The sequence below is a fragment of the Capricornis sumatraensis genome, chromosome 5, assembly GCF_032405125.1.
Source record: "Capricornis sumatraensis isolate serow.1 chromosome 5, serow.2, whole genome shotgun sequence".
Lineage (NCBI taxonomy): Eukaryota > Metazoa > Chordata > Mammalia > Artiodactyla > Bovidae > Capricornis > Capricornis sumatraensis.
The window spans coordinates 28,735,001-28,751,721 of NC_091073.1; the positions used below are offsets into that span (position 1 = coordinate 28,735,001).

Below are 16,721 nucleotides of genomic sequence, written 5' to 3' on the forward strand. Positions count from 1 at the left end.
TCTAAAGTAGTCAAAGCACTGTAGGATAATTATTGCGCTACTCTTGTTTCTGTGTAAACTGATAAGTTATCAATTTCTTTCTCATTTTTTCCAGGGGAAAAGGGAATGACATATAAAGAATATATATAGCCTCAAATAATCCTCTGCCATTTTTCATAGAGACAGAGATGGAATTCAAGGTTTTCTAAACTTTTCTACAAATACAAAAAGTGAAAGTCACTCACTCATTGTCCAATTCTTTGTAACCACATGGACTGTAGCCTGTCAGGCTCCGTGGTCCATGGAATTCTATAGGCAAGAATACTGCTGATTCATGCCAATGTATGGCAAAACCAATACAGTGTTGTAAAGCAAAATAAAGTAAAAATAAAAATTAAAAAAAGAAAAGAATACTGCAGTGGGTAGCCTGTTCCCTTCTCCAGGGGATTTTCCCAACCCAGGGATCAAACCCAGGTCTGTCCCATTGCAGGCAGATTCTTCATCATCTGAGCCACCTGGGAAACCCAATAATACTGGAATGGGTAGCCTATCCCTCCTCAGAGGATCTTCCGAACTCAGGAACTAAACTGGGGTCTCCTGTATTTCAGGTGGATTCTTTACTATCTGAGCCCAATAATACTGGAGTGGGCAGCCTATCCCTTCTCCAGAGGATCTTCCCGTCCCAGGAATCAAATCAGGGTCTCCTGCATTGTAGGTGGATTCTTTACCAGCTGAGCTATCAGGGAAGGAAACTGTCTCTTTAATGTAAGAAAATTCTACATGTATGCAAAGCAAACTAGTAAAGCAGCAACAACAACAACCACTTAGCAATAATGCAGGTTATTAAAGAAGTGACTTAAATGCATGCAAAAACAAAATTTTAAATATATAGTAAACTGTTTCTTCAAAAGTCATAGCATTTAACATTTAGCAAATGTGGAGTATACTTTTATTATGTCATTTTATTGCAGTGAAAGGAAAGTAACACATTAACTAGAAAAAGGAGGATCTTAAAAAATATTTTAAGACAACATTAAGACTTTAGACCTGTTCAACTTTTCAGCTGAATACATTTAACCAATTAATTGCTCAGTAATCCAATAGACTCAAAAAATTTGATATTACTGGCTTTATCTTGTCACTCTGTATGTCTACAGATTTAGATTTCTAAAACCCATTTTAATATTTTGCATTATCATATAAAATTTAAAAATTGATTGTTACATTGAAATTTGACACATTTAGCTACATAGTTTATTTTTTTTTTCCAACTAGCTTTCCATCACAAGTCAAAAGTCTTTGAACTTATGATTAAGCTTCATGGCCTGAAAGTGGTGAGTGTTTTTCCAGAAGGTTTCAGATTTTTTTAATGGCTGCCTATACTGGATTTGATTCAAAATTTTCTAATGGGAAGCATACTTTAAACAACTTGGATTCCATGATTTTAACATATTATTTTATTTTACTGTTTTTCCCTGAGAGCACTTACAATCAACATATTTTTAAACATTTCATATTTGGTTGTATTTTGTTGGTTCTTTGTTTTCTGTTATAATGGAGTTTCAAAGATTAAGCGAATTTGCAGATTTTCCAAACGAACACATCTGTACAGGACAGTGTGATATTAGAAAGTTCCTGAAATTAACTAATACAATGTAAATGCTTTCTGCATTACCCATTTGCTACAACAGAAAGTGAGGGAAATTGCCAATGGGTTTGCTTCAGGGAAAAAACTACTGTTTTGAAATGAAATACAAAATTTACTGCGTAGACCCTATTTTATTCTTAATCATGTTCAATTTGGGAGTATCCTCTTTCATTTATATACAAGGAAATGATGTCAGGAGATGATCTATTATTTTCAAAGGCAAAGGTTATCACACACAAAACAAACAACTTTTTCTAGTTTATCTGTTCACTCCAAATTGTTTTACTGAATTAACACTCTTTACAGTGTCATTAAAAATGTCACATTTAAAGTGCTTAACAAAATAACGCTGTGTTTAAAGTTTCGCTGCCTTTAGCCTGATGCTGTCTGTGCTACTCCTATTTCCTTCATCCTTGCTTGGCAAGGACACTTAGTCACACATACTCCCACACACATAGCTCAGTTATTCACTCTGATCTCCAGGGCTCTTCTTTCCATCCCCCGTCTATTTCGTATTATTATTCCAGGTTTCTTCCTCTTCCTTCCTTCCTCCCCACCCACTCAACCCAACTACCCACTGAAATCCCAAGTTCAGTTCCTCAGTAGTTTCCCAAAATTAGCACTTTGCTCCATTTCCTTGCAGAAATACTTTTGCATGCCTCCTTCCTCCTTACAGACCACTAGCTCACCTTACGTCTACAATCATTCTTCTACCCCAGCTTATTCCAATAGAGATTTAGACAGCTCCTTGCTCCTCCATTTTCCTTTCCATAACGAAACATTTCTTTGGAAAGTGCAGCCAAGAATCCGCACAAGCAAACTCAGTGAACCAGTACAATATGAAGGTTTTATACCAGATGAGAAATTGTGCAAAGCTGTGGTCACACTCAAGTGCATTATGGCTAGTGCCTTAGCTGATTGCATTTTCATTTGTAACACAGCAACACAGCCAAGAACTTGAATCAAGCTTACACGACAGCACGTTAGCTAGGACTCTATGCTGTTACAAAGCTCTTCTGAATGATCCTAGGTAACTGGGATGTGAAGTGATGCAATAGCCAGGACTTTCTAAAGGGTTAACAAAAATATATCAGATACAAGAAGTGTGAAATATGTACCTCTAGTAATTTCACATTTTTTCAACAGTGACTTCAGATTGTTTCCATTTAAAACACAAAGCAAATTTTCATTGTTAATCTTTAGATACTGTAAGTAAATTAAGTTATTCATTTAGTCATTCATTCAATAAATATTTACTGAATACCAGCTATGTGGCAAACACTGTTCAACCTAAGTTCAGTAGCAATAAAGCCTTGGTTTGGAACTTACCATGAGCCATACGGTGGAACCAGTAGTAACCAAAGTCAACTCCCAAGAAAGTTAAATACCAAGTCCATGGAGAATCCCAAGGCAAACTAATGACTCTGTAGTTCTCCCAGATATAAACATAACTAGTCAGCTCAATGCTCCTGTAAAACAACCTGGAAAGATAAAATCTATCAGTAATGATTATACTATATTTTAGAGGTTAACTTGTGCTAAAACATTTTAGATTATATACAAAAGTGAATTTGTTCACATGTAAAAATAAAATCCTTTCCCTCTTCTTCATTTCTTACTGTTCTATCATGCTTTTGAAGAGGCTCAGTACCCTTGGTATCCAAGTGATTCATACCATGTTTCCTTTTGTTTCACAGGCATCACTGATGCCAACTATTTCTCTATTTCATGGAACTTAGCAGGACTTTTTTTTAATGTGTCTCTTAAAAATACTTTTCACAGAACCCATATAGCATAAATATGACAAAACTATGACTATTTGCTGTGATTGTCATTTCTAAATCTTAATAAAGAACACAAGAAGGGTCCTTTTTAAAGGAAATGTAGAAAATTATAAACAGCATGTTTTTAAAGAGGACTGAAAAATGCCTACTAATTTAACATGTGTTAATCCAATAAAGTTTAAGTTGCTGCTGCCTAACTCCATCCTCTCTTCTTCTCTACTCTCTCCTTCCTTTCACACACACACACACACACACACACACGCTTCAAGCTTTTTAGATATTTTTCTTAGCATCTCAAACTGGATCCTCATAGCATCTCAAACTGGATCCTCACGGCACTCCAGTATTCCTTGTAGTAACAAACTATAGATCTCAAAATATAAAATAATATTTTTCCTAGAAGTAAACAATTGTTTTTAAAACTCATATAAAGTATCTCTTACCACCTATTCTATCAAGCATCTGCAAATTCTATTTCAAGAACTTTCAAAAATATACATAATATACTTCAATTTTATAAAGAGGCGTATTTTTCCTTTTAAGTTTTCTGTGAGCAAATTTAAGATCAGACTCAAGCTAATCATTCCTTTTATCACTTTTATAGATAAGATTGAACTGACTTTTTCATTTATATTTATCATTCATATATAAAATGAATGATACTACTGAATAAAGATTTATTTATAAACGATGAACTGAGGAAGTTCTTAAATATACTAATTTCAAATAAAAGTCAAAGAAGCAGATCTTTAGTTTTCTCTTTATATTGATTCTTTTACTAATATTTCCCTTTATACAATCAGCCTCTATGAATTAGCATGTTACTGGGTTTGCTCGAAACCCAGGTATTTACTTTTAATCTACTTTTGACTTTAATTATGATATGATTTTGACTGTGATTTATCGCTAAGAACTTTAAAATAGCCCCTTATTTTGAATTCTTCAAGTTATTATTTAATCAGTAACACAAAACACTAGGCCTCTTCCCAATGGCACTGTATTAATACAAATAACCAATAGAAATGACAAACGCCTATACTTTCAAGAAGGATTATGTATCATCAGATCTTAAAACTCCATTTTCAATTTGATTATTCTCAGTTTATAAATTGGTGGTCATACAGGGAGAGTAAGAAGAGACTAAAGAATGAGACAGAACACTCTAGATTGGGAGGTGGCAGGTTTTATAAACAAAGGAGCTTACAGAGCTGGTTTGTCGGGCGGCTATAGGACATATATATCTCCATACTCTCCCTCCAGAATCTTAAGAGTTTCCAGAAAGGTCCTCACTGGGTTAATTCATTTATTCAGGCAAGATGGTCTCTATAACACCTTACTCTCTCAAGGATTCATCTTTGAAACAGCTGCTAATAGCATGGAATTGTGGGTGGAACTTACATTCCACAGACAGGGGAGAGTGCAGAAGAGAGGGGAAGGGTAAGAAAGGTTCAGCTTATAGGTCAACCGGCGTCACGTCCTCTCCATGACCTCCTCCAACAATTATTTGATTGGAAAGAACCGTTTTGTCCTTCAATGTGAGTCCCTGACCCAAGCGGGCTGCCTACCCAGCACTCCTGTCACAACTCAGTCCAAGCCCTGGACACTCTAGAACCTTCCCGTCAGGCGGCCTCCAACCTGCTTCCAGGACCTTCATGAGTCTCTTTCCTGGTCCAGACCTCCAGAGGGCCCACCTGTGGCTATGGAAAAGTCTTCAACATGACAAGGTAGATTAAAGTGGCTTTTTCGGACATGTAGACAGAGATGGGATGACCAATCTGGGTGTTCACACATAGGTATGTGAGGTCCCTCATGGGACAGGACAGACAATGGGCCAGGGGCTCTCACCCTGTTCTGGAACTCTGAGGAATTCATGAACTTGAAATTTGAAATGTGTCTTCCAGTTTGCCATCCAGGTTATTGATCAGGATGAAAGTGTTAGTCACTCATTGTGTCCAACTCTTTGTGACCCCATTGACTGTAGCCCCCCAGGCTCCTCTGTCCATGAAATTCTGCAGGCAAGAATACTGGGGTGGGCCACCATTCCATTCTCCAGGGGATCTTCCCAACCCAGCGATTGAACCCACAGTCTCCTCCATTGCAGGCAGACTCTTTACCGTCTGAACAATGATCATGGTGGGAGATGGGTAGAACAAATTTTATTGTAAAGTAAGTTAGCTTGGTTGGTAACTCATATCTAGACTATGACTTCTGAACAATGTCATTCATTACTGACATTCAGACAAGATAATTTTCAGTTGTAGGGGTCTGTCTTGTGAAAACAATTACCCAAACTACAAAACTTAACATTGTTCCCTAGGACTCAGTGGAAGAGGACTGACCAAATAAAACTCAAGTTCTAGGTAAAAAATGGTGAATAATATGAATTTTAAAGGGTCTAACTTAAGTTTTCTGAGAGATTCTAAAGTTTAACACTGTTGCCTTTGGGGCCAGATAATTCTTTGCTGTGGGGGTCGGTCCTGTGCATTGTAGGAGGGTCAGCACCGTCCTCCAGCCTCTACTGACTGGATATCAGCAACACAGCCCTCTACTTCTGTTGTGACAACAAACTGTCCAAATGTCTCCTGGGAGCAAAACTGTCCCAGTTGATAACCCTAAATGCAAAAGACTGATCCAGAAAGAAAAAAAAATTAAGACTTAGAAAATGCAACGGAAAGTTGAAATAATCTGCAGCCTTTTGACATCTGTTTTAGTACCTAGTGTCAAAGCAGGTCAACTCACGGATTCATTCAATCTTTCAGTGAATTTGCATTAAGAATCTACTGGGTGTCAGGCACAGCACAAAAAAGGGAAGACATATCCGTGAAGAGGGGGAATACATCCTCCTGCCTCATCAGTGTCCCACCAGCTCAGTATCTCTTTTCAAAGTTGCTGTCTTTCTTGTCAAGTTTTCCAGTGACAGTTAAAATAGGCTTTTCAGATACCAAGATTCCAATAAAAGAAATGGGGGATCCCTGGAAAACTTCCATTTGTAAAACAAAAAGAACCTGCCTGCAATTGAAATGTTTCTTTATTTCCTGTACAGGTGCCAGGTCTTGAGCAGGCACTCAATTTATTATTCTGTCAACTTACTTATTAGGGTTGACACAAATCGAGCTGAAATATGCCTGACATACTACAGTCAAGACTTTTTCTGTTTTTTTCACACCTTAGCACAAAGCTAAACTTTTTCAAGGTGAAGAGGAAGAGAGGAGAAGCTGTGGGAATTAAATCCCCAGCTCTCTATCAGCAAGATGGATATGATCCTCTTCCGTCATAAATGGGAAAAAACGGCCACGGAGTGCCCAAAACTTTCAATTCAGCAAGGGATACAGCTGGGAAATGATTATCAAGCTCTGCAAAGCTCTTGATTGCAGGAAATAGCACCTACATTTTCAAAAATATTCCCACCAGACCCAGAATTGTAAAGCTAAACCTTTTCCTCTTTCTCTTCCCAATTCCGCCATTCTCCCCTGCTTATGACTGTGCACGCTGAAATTCAAACAATTCTAACCCCTATTCTGAGGGAAGAGACATATGCAATTTGCATATGTAGTGAGCTTACTTTATCATACAGAGATGGAAATGAGGTGGCACAGGGGCTTGGAATAACCAAATGCTAGATCCCTTTCTCATGAAGTTTGAGTGCAAGAGTGAGAACATGATCTAAATAGGAGGCATTAGACCATTCATCAACAGCCTGTATACCTAGAGGCTCCCCTCCCATTGTCCTATATATTTTTTATAAATTCTTCCCAAATAGCTATTTCTCTTAGGCCTGAGGCATATCTGTTGGCAAATGAAAGACAGCTAATTTTTAATGTGTTTTACTTAACATTTTCTGTTCACACTAGAAATTTGTCCAGTCAGACTGGTGGTTGCCAAGGGGTAGGGGGTTGGGAGAGAAATGGAGTGGAAGGTTGGGGTTAGCAGAGAAAAGCTTTTATATTGTTGTTGTTTAATCACTAAGTCGTGTCCAACTCTTTGCGACCACATGGACTGTGGCTCACTAGGTTCTCTGTCCATGAGATTTCCCAGGCAAAAATACTGGAGTGGGTTGACACTTCCTTCTTCAGGGAATCTTCCTGGACCAGGGATCAAACCTAAATCTCCTGCATTGGCAGGCAGATTCTTTACCACTGAGCCACCAGGGAAGCCCAAGCTTTTATATACAGAATGGATGACAACAAGGTCCTACTATATAGCACAGAGAACTATATTCAATATCCTATGATAAACTATAATGGAAGAGAATATTTTAAAAAAAATTATATATATATATATAGATAGATATACTACTGAATCACCTTGCTATGCAGCAATAATTAACATATTATAAATCAACTGTACCTCAATAAAAATCTCTATCCTGTCAAAGTTTAGTGACTATAAAATCTGTTACGATATCAAAGTACTGTTCCAGTACTGATGCTGGATTTTTAAAAATACAATTTATTATGTTGAGATTTTCCAATAATCAATAAGTGAGAATAAATATCATTTGGGGATTGAGAATTACAAAGCTAATTTTTTATCAAAATCATCTCAGTTTGAACATTCCCATCATCACAGGTAGAGAAAGGTAACACTGGAGAGATTGTTTATCTTCTCACTATCTAATTTCAGATATGAGAGCATTAGGCTGAACGGATCCTAAAATTATCTAGCTCTCAAATACTTGCATGCTCTAATCATTAATCAAGCAACTGATATTTGATGTAATGCTCTCACTGCAAACTGTAAACATTTCAAAGCAACTATCAGAGTCAGTAGAATTATGCACCCAGTGTTCACAGACATCTGCCAACTTGTACTATTTCATAACTATCATTAGGGCAATGTGTACTGTTTAATTTAGCCAGATCATACAAAACTGAAAAAAAAAAACCAAGCATCTTTATTTCTAACAATCTTGTCATAAACTAGAAAATAAACCAATATTTAAATGAGATCACTCAAAATGACCTTACAAGTTTCAGGAAGTTATAAATAAATAAATAAATATTTGAAATATAGATGTATTTATATTGATTTTTCCAAGAAATTAAATTATTTACTTCAAAATCTCTATACCTGGCCCAGGAACTTGCACCGTCCGTAAAGCTACTGCCACTTTTGCTCCATCTAGTGGAATACTGGTTTTGGCTTAGTAATAACAAAATATACAACAACAAGCTCTACCTTCTGCAGGCAGACAACATTTGTACTGCTATTTCCTACTGTGAAATGACATTTACAAATCAATCATTTAACTGAATTTCTTTTTAAAACAACCACACAACCAGAGACTTCTGTAAACACAATGCGGTGGATTTGAAAGAACTAAATACGCTACATTTTTTACTTTGCAAGAAGTAAATTACTTCAAGTAATTCAATAATTCTATTGAATAAGCACACAAACACAGACTTAATAAGCACAAGGAAGCTTCATTCATTCAGGAAGGACAGTGTAAGAGCAATCTCTGAAGTTACACCATTAAGAAAAACAAAGTCTACTGATGAGGTTTCTAAGGTAAAAGTTAAGAGGACATGAGGCATTCTCTCTAGCAAAAATAACTAACATAGCAGCAGGTTTTTAAAATGTATTTTGTTTGCCGGGGATGTTCTTTTCATAATTTTCTCAGTTAATATGACTATATTAATATTCACAATAAAATACCATTATTAATATTACATAAATGAATATATCTCTTATTTAGGACAATGAATAAATATTTACTAAATCTCATCACCCCAAATGGCAGACACTCATTTGTTAGAAGTTTGATGTTGCCAAAAACAGTATCAACTCTGCTACTAAAGTCTAGTATACAAATGCAGTACACAATTTTCCTTTATTCTCTAGTCCTACCTGAAGGAGTCAAAGAATCTCAAAGAAGTTTAACTTCCTTTTAAGTTTTGCTTTTTATTTATTAATTTTTTTGATGAATTGAAACTTTCCAGTCAGGAATGGAAAATGACATGGCAGCCACAGCCAATGAAACTGTAGATACATCTGGTGCAACATCGCAGACATGGTTCCACGGTAAAAACTGGCAATGACTCATACGTATTAAAAGTGGAGTGTCCCCAACTCCTTTGAAAATTTACCTGCTTAAATTATACCTCCAACTATTGCAATTTGATTTATAATCTGCTGTTTCAACAGAATAAATGAACCCATTAAAAACAAACATACTATAGGTATTTATATCAGGAATAACATTTCTCTGGGGAGGATGCAATTTATGGAAGCAGAAACACTGGAAGGAAGTAACAAATTGAAGTCCCAGTTTTCTAATGAAGGGTTGGAAATTGAGTTCTGCTTCAACAGCAAGAAAAACAAAAATAAAAGATGTGATTATTTTTCACTCATTAGCATTTCAGTCAGTAGCAGGATGTTTCACAAGTTTTAGCTAGATTAAAAAAAATGAATAAAAGTCAATATTTCATTTCATTTTGTACAGTCATATATGCAGTTAACCAATAGAAAGGCATGTAATCGGCAGATGATACACTGCATTTAACTACGATAAATACACATGCTTGTCTATAACTACAGGACTAGATTCTTACTAAGAAGTCTGCCTACTGGATTCTAGAAGAGGAAAACAGATGCAAGCCTGCCCAGAATCTGGTTCTTAGGACAGATGGACATTTATTACACATTGTGGGCTGTCTGACAGGCTTGTAAACAAGGTACAATCTTGTCTCTGTTGAATAATTTTCCTTACATAAAGATTTGAAAGATACACATAGATCTTTTCCATCAATATGGTAAGTATGCTACTGATCTTCAAGCTACTTTGACTTTTATGTTATAATGAAACTGAGATCCTCAAATAAACATTGTTTTTCCTCAAAGTCTGCACACAGCATTTCCATTACATGAATGGCAAAGTGGAAAAATATGTTCAGGGTTTCACTTTGATTTCCCCAACTATTTTTGTCAGAGGCCACATGCCTATTTGGAATTACTATCCAAACTATAATTCCTCACAAAGGGATTAACAAATAGTATACTACCATTTTTCTTGCAATTATGTATTTTAAGGACATGGCAAGCCCCTGTTGCTGGTGTAGAAAATGCAATGAGTCCCTCGGAGAGGGTATGATCAATGTCGTGATAATCTACCCTTCAGCTGTTAACGATCTGTACAAGGATCCCCCTTGATGCTGCGGTTTCAACTGAAATATTGTTCTAAGAGTTTCGGTCAAATCCCCCTTCTCATCTTGTGCTGAAAGAGGATTGCAAAGAGTGGATCCTAAGGATCAGCTTTCCTTCTCTGCTTATGTCTGGGAATTTTTGTGATAGCCACACAATAAATTAAAACATTGGGAAATTTCATTTCCAGATAATCTGCTTTGCTGAGATCTTTCAGACAAAAGCCTGTGAAAGATAAAATTATTTGTAAAATGTACCAAGTTATCCACATTTCATAATTTAAAACTGCGAACAAAAAGAGAAGGTGCTGTTCTCATTCAAAATACAACTATAAAAAATAGGCCCCAAATTCAAGTTCACAACCTTTTCCCTTTCTTTCAAAGGGCACCAGAGTTCACAGCCTGTGCTAGCTTAAGGAGTGTTATGAGTAGTGGGACCTGAAGAAAAAAAAAAACTGCAGGCTTATCCCTGAAGGACTGGTTTGTTTTATTTTCTCTTTCTCTCTCCCCATTTCCCTTATATTTGGGGGTTTCTTTTTTAGCAGAAATATTACTCCTTGTGTATCTTGTTAGAATTCTGTACCTTTTCTTTTAATCACAGTGTTGAAGAGAAATAGAGTACTGAGGATACAATTTACATTTCTAGTTGTTACAATATAATAAGAGAACAATCTAATCTCACTTGTGACCAAAGTCAAACTTAAAACAGTTAAAGAAATAATGAAGCATTCATCCGATTTGATGTCTCCCTGAGTTCTTTATAAATTCATTCCAGCTCAACAAAATATGTGATGCATAATCGTTCCTGCAGGGCACTTCTCAGTTATCAGGTTATTTTGACAATTCATCAATTGTTCCATTTCCATAAAACTATACACTCAAGTTTCTCAGAATAAAGTATTATAACCGAGTATTTTTCAATAGTCAAATATACTTGTCCCTTGAGTATGCTGAATATAGTTTTTGTTCACTTCTGTTTAAGGGAGGCATGAAATAAAGGAAATTATGTATAATTGCAAATTCCCAATTAGAGTATTCTGGAAATTGAAAATAATTTGAGATATTATTCTCTGATTCTGACAGCAGTATGCAACCATATGAGTAATTTTTCAGAGAATCACTATTCTGATTATCATTACTATTATTTTATAACTATTAACCTATCTTTTTCATAGTAATATTTATGAAATAAATTTTGCCTTTAGGTTTACTTTCTATTTACAATTTTATGCAATTATAGGAAATGATTTTACCTTTTCTCAGCTATCTTTAAGTTCTTATTTTATTTTTAAAAAATCCACCTTGGTTTCCCACTGGGCGGTTCATGCAAACATTCCAAAGCAGTGAGCACTGGTCAGAAGTGAAGCTCTTAAAACAGTAAAAGCAGCAATGGGTGGGAAGCAGAAATGAGAACATTCACCAGTAATACAAGGCACAGACTTCTGAGGGAATCTTCCCTCACTCTCTCCTCTTGGGAAAACTCTTATACACTGAAGAGCCTTCCTTTCACTGGTACCTCCTCTAAACACATTATAATTTATTCTTTCTAAAAAGTAGTAGAGCATTCATTATTTTGGGGTCCCCATGTGGTGCAGTGGTAAAGAATCTGCCTGCCAATGCAGGAGACGCAGGAGACAAGTGTTCAATCCCTGGGCCAGGAAGATCCCCGGAAGAGGAAATGGCAACCCCAGTGTTCTTGCTGGGAGAATTCCATGAACAGAGAAGACTGGTGGGTTACAGCCCACGAGGGTTCCAAGAGTCAGACACAACTGCGTGAGCACACTAACGCAGCACACGCAAGAGACTTGGGTTCAATCCCTGGGTTGGGAAGATCTCCTGGAGAATGAGCAAATGCCAAGCCACTCCAGTACGCACTGTTTGATCCCTTCATCCTCAGACTTCACCAGCAACATAGCACTGTAAGAATGTGAGATTTAAAACACATTCTGCCGTATCTCTACAAATGATCCAATTTCATTCCTATACCTAGAGTCTATCATACAGAGTGAAGTAAGTCAGAAAGTGAAAAACAAATACCATATATTAACACATGAATGGAATCTGGAAAAATGGAACAGATAAAACTAGTTCCAGAGCACAGTCACAGAGACACAGACATAGGGAATGGACATGCATACATGGAAGGGAGGGGGAGGGTGGGAAGAACTGGGAGATTAGGACCGACATATATACAGTAACATCCATAAAATAGATAGCCAATAGGAGCCTACTGAATAGCACAGGGGGCTCAGCTTTGTGCTCTGTGACGACCTAGAGCAGTGGGATGGGGGTGAGGGAGGCTCAAGAGCAAGGAGCTATCTGTTGCTGTTCACATAAGTGATTCACATAACTGATTCACTTCATTATTCAGCAGAAATTAACTAGCATTGTAAACCATACTCCACTAAAACACACACACGATTATTTTGTACATCATCATAGGCATAGGAGTTAAAACCATGAAGAACACCTCTTTTTCCCTAGTTACATGCAACCTAGCAGGAAGGGCCAGCGGTGGGGGCGGCGGGGGGCGGGGGGGGGCGGGGTAGGGCAAACAGGTGAGCTTAATACCATGTGACAATTCTATTATGGTGTAGGCACAATACTCCACTGTGATTTCAGTCCATAGTGAAATGATGCCTAAAGGAGGGTTGGAAAACAGACAAGACTTGCTGAAGAGTATGACTCTTCATGAGAAGTCTATATTGAGACTGAAGAAATGAATGGGAGCTGGCCACTTGGACGACCACATGAGACATCTGGGTGATGGCAAATATGGAGCAAATGGCTACTGCAATGGGGGAAGAAGAATCAAAGGACAAGAAGGCAGGCTGGATAGACAAAGGCCTCCATAGATTAGGGAAGAAATTATCCTCACACCATAAGGAACCTATGAGGGAGTTTCCACCAGATTCACGTTATGGAAACATTTGGCTGCAAATGAAATAGGACTGCTGCTGCTGCTGCTAAGCCGCTTCAGTCGTGTCCAACTCTGTGTGACCCCATAGACGGCAGCCCACTAGGGTCCTCCGTCCCTGGGATTCTCCAGGCAAGAACACTGGAGTGGGAAATAGGACTAGAGACAGAGATACCACTTAGGAGACCACGGTAGTAATCTAGAGCTTTGTGTGACATTGATTAGGGAGATTGCTGCTGCAGGTGAATTTGCCTGAGGCAAAATTAATTTCCCAGTAGATAACTAGGACAAAACTCAGGCCTGGGACTAGGCTAAAAGAAGTGAAGCAATTGCCTTGGGCACAAAATTTAAGGAGGCACCAATAAATTCAGTAATCACAATAAATAATACTTAGAGCAGTATTTTCAGTAACAGATGTAAAACATCCATGATGAACAAAACATCAAACATTTAAACAATGACCGTAACTGAGTTCTTTGGGGATGTATGTAAAAACAGACCAATTCCCCATACAATGGTTTTCTTCATGTTACCTGGAGAATTTAAGTTCATTCACTCACCGCAGCTAACCAGCTAACTCACCTCGGAAGCCGAGACATAATGCCAGCAGACAAAGATGCTAAGGCATCATCCAAACCACCTGGTGGCTTCCCTTTGCGAATCCAGCCGACAACCAGCTCAAGCAGCATCAAGGAAATGAACAATGGAGTTGCCTGGAAAGGAAATTACAGAAGAGAGATGATACTGTGCTTGGTATGAAATTCTTCCAAGTTTCCTGATTAGTCATTCCCGAAGTAGGAGGCCCAGAATGACAGTTCATAGCAGAACAGGTATGAACCTATCCTCGATTATTTCCTCCCAACAGGCAAAGAAATCTGTTTATTTCAGACACACACTAACAAGGTGCTCCAATTCTATCATCCGATTTGGACACGAAATATAACCATGGAGGCTTCCCTGGCGGCTCAGTGGCGGAGAATCCGTCTGCCAGTGTGGGAGACATGGGTTCGATCCCTGGTCCAGGCAGTTTCTGCATGCTGCAGAGCAACTAAGCCTATGTGCCACAACTATTGGGCCTGTGTTCAAGAGCCCAGGAGTGGCAACTACTGAGCCCAGTTGCCGCAACTACTGAAGCCCATGCGCCCTGTAACCTGTACTCCCTAGAGAAAGAAGTCACGGCAATAAGAAGCCCTCACACCACAACTAGAGGGCAGTCCCTACTTGCAGCAAGAGAAAGGCCCATGCAACAGTGAAAACCCAGCACAGTCAAAATAAATAAATATATTTTAAATAGAACGAAATACAACCATAGATGTAACCACAATAATTCAGCCAAGAAAATAAAGATTAGGCAGGACATGCTTCAAGGTCTAAAAAACACTTTTTAAAATAAGTGCAATAATCAGAAATCTATCAATACACTACAAAGATAAGGTCCACTTTAAATCACTTTCCTTAAAGATGCGCATGATTTTTTTTCATATTAGGACAGGAATCACAAAATTGAAATTGTAGGAATACACACTACTTATATAAAAAATATACAGCTAATAAGAACCTACTGTATAGCATACGGGGAACTCATCTCAGTACTGTGTAAGACCTATATGGGAAAACAATCTTTAAAAGAATGGATATATGTATGTATAACTGATACACTTTGTGGTATAGCAGAAACTAATCAACACTATAGATCAATTATACTCTAATAAAATTTTGAAAAAAATTGAAACGGTAGGAACAAAAAATTTGCTTCTGAGTAGTTCAGAGAATGAGATCATTTTAAACATTTTAGACATCATTCAAATTCTATTCATTCAGTTTTCTCTTATAGAAAAAAAAACCATCATCTGTAATTGATGACAAATATCAGGCTAGGTTTGATGTCATAATACAAAATAATAATGATTTATAAAGACGTGGGTACCACATTCTTTCCTTAAAAAATCAGAAAGGGGTAATATAAAATCCTGAAAAAATTATGGGATTATCTCATTTGAAAGTTGATCATGAGTACTGAAATTTTCTAAACCCAAAGCCTAAGAACATATTTTCTGATGTCATTTTCTTTTCTATTTTTGGTCTGAACTAGTAAGTGTTTTAGGAACAACTCTGACAGGGTGGGGAACTTGAGTATTCAAGTTCTAATTCTGGATATTTCCACTTCCAATCATAGCCAGGAACCAGAAGTGAAAAGTGCCTCTGAACACTTAAGAGTTTCAAAGAAAACTTGGTTTAAGTTCAAACTTAGGAAATCAGAGTTGATCTCTCAGCTTTGTATCCATTCTGCAGAACCACCCTGCTTAAAACAACAACAACAAGGACAAAACAAAACAGGAAATCATTTCCTGGGAGGTGGTAGACAAGTTTTCCTTTAGAAACAAAATTGTTACAAAGTTTACTGATACCACATAATCATTGGATACCGAGCTTCTAACAGCTAAACTTGTAATGCCACTGTGTCCAGGAAAACTTTTTTAGTTTTATCAGATCCTGGAGTGACATTTCAGGGAAGAGAAATTTAATAGGAAGAGATGGTTATGGATATTGTACAGAAAATCAGTTCAAGTGGAAATTCCACTTTTCCCTCATGCTTTGTTTTGAAACTATTTTTATTAGAATTATTTGAAGAATGGACATGAATGAAACCCCACACTGTGTTTAAGTTACTTGTTATTAAGAGAAAAGCAAGAGCAGCCTCTTCCCAGAGAGCCTCACCTTCCGTACATAATCAGGCACCTCTTCCAGGGTTTGGAATGACGTTTCACTGGGCTTCATCACATAAAACATCATGCGAATCCCCTGGGAAACCGAAACATCCTGTTGGGCTTCTGGGTTCTTCATCTCTGCCCTTGTCTGACTCCCAGCTGGAGAGTATTTGTGCTTCAGTGGTTGAAGCCAGAGGCTGAACACAGAACGAGCTGTGCTGCACGGATCAAGCCCTCTGTCAGAGAGAGACCCGGGAGGAACAAAGCCCCACAGAGCAGAGCCAACAGCGGAGTCTGTGCAGACGGTGTGTGACGAGGCAGAAAAGTACAAGGATCAATCAGGAACGAGTTCAGAGTTCGGAGGGCGCTGACCCAGAGGCCGCCCACGCTCGGGAGGGGCAGAGGAGGAACGGCTCCTGCCCAGATCACAGATAAACAGTGGAGTTTAGCTGCAGGTGGAGCAATTTATCACTAAAAAAGAGAAACAAACAAAAAACCCACATGATACCTCCTTGGAGAGAAGGAACAAAGTGATGGCAAGTG

At 37.8% G+C, this 16,721-nt stretch overlaps 1 protein-coding gene across 3 annotated transcripts in view; it reads right to left on the minus strand.

The window, feature by feature from the left end:
• The window catches only part of AGMO (alkylglycerol monooxygenase), a 390,458-nt gene extending 374,019 nt beyond the window's left edge, over positions 1–16,439 (minus strand). For all 3 annotated transcript variants that reach the window (XM_068973143.1, XM_068973141.1, XM_068973142.1), the window contains exons 1-3: positions 16,189–16,439; positions 14,053–14,183; positions 2,957–3,108 (exon numbers count right to left, since the gene is read on the minus strand). In XM_068973143.1, coding sequence (XP_068829244.1) covers positions 2,957–3,108; positions 14,053–14,183; positions 16,189–16,314 — 409 coding nt within the window. In that variant the 5' untranslated portion in view covers positions 16,315–16,439. The remainder of the gene's footprint in view (positions 1–2,956; positions 3,109–14,052; positions 14,184–16,188) is intronic.
• Between the last annotated feature and the right edge of the window lie 282 nt (positions 16,440–16,721).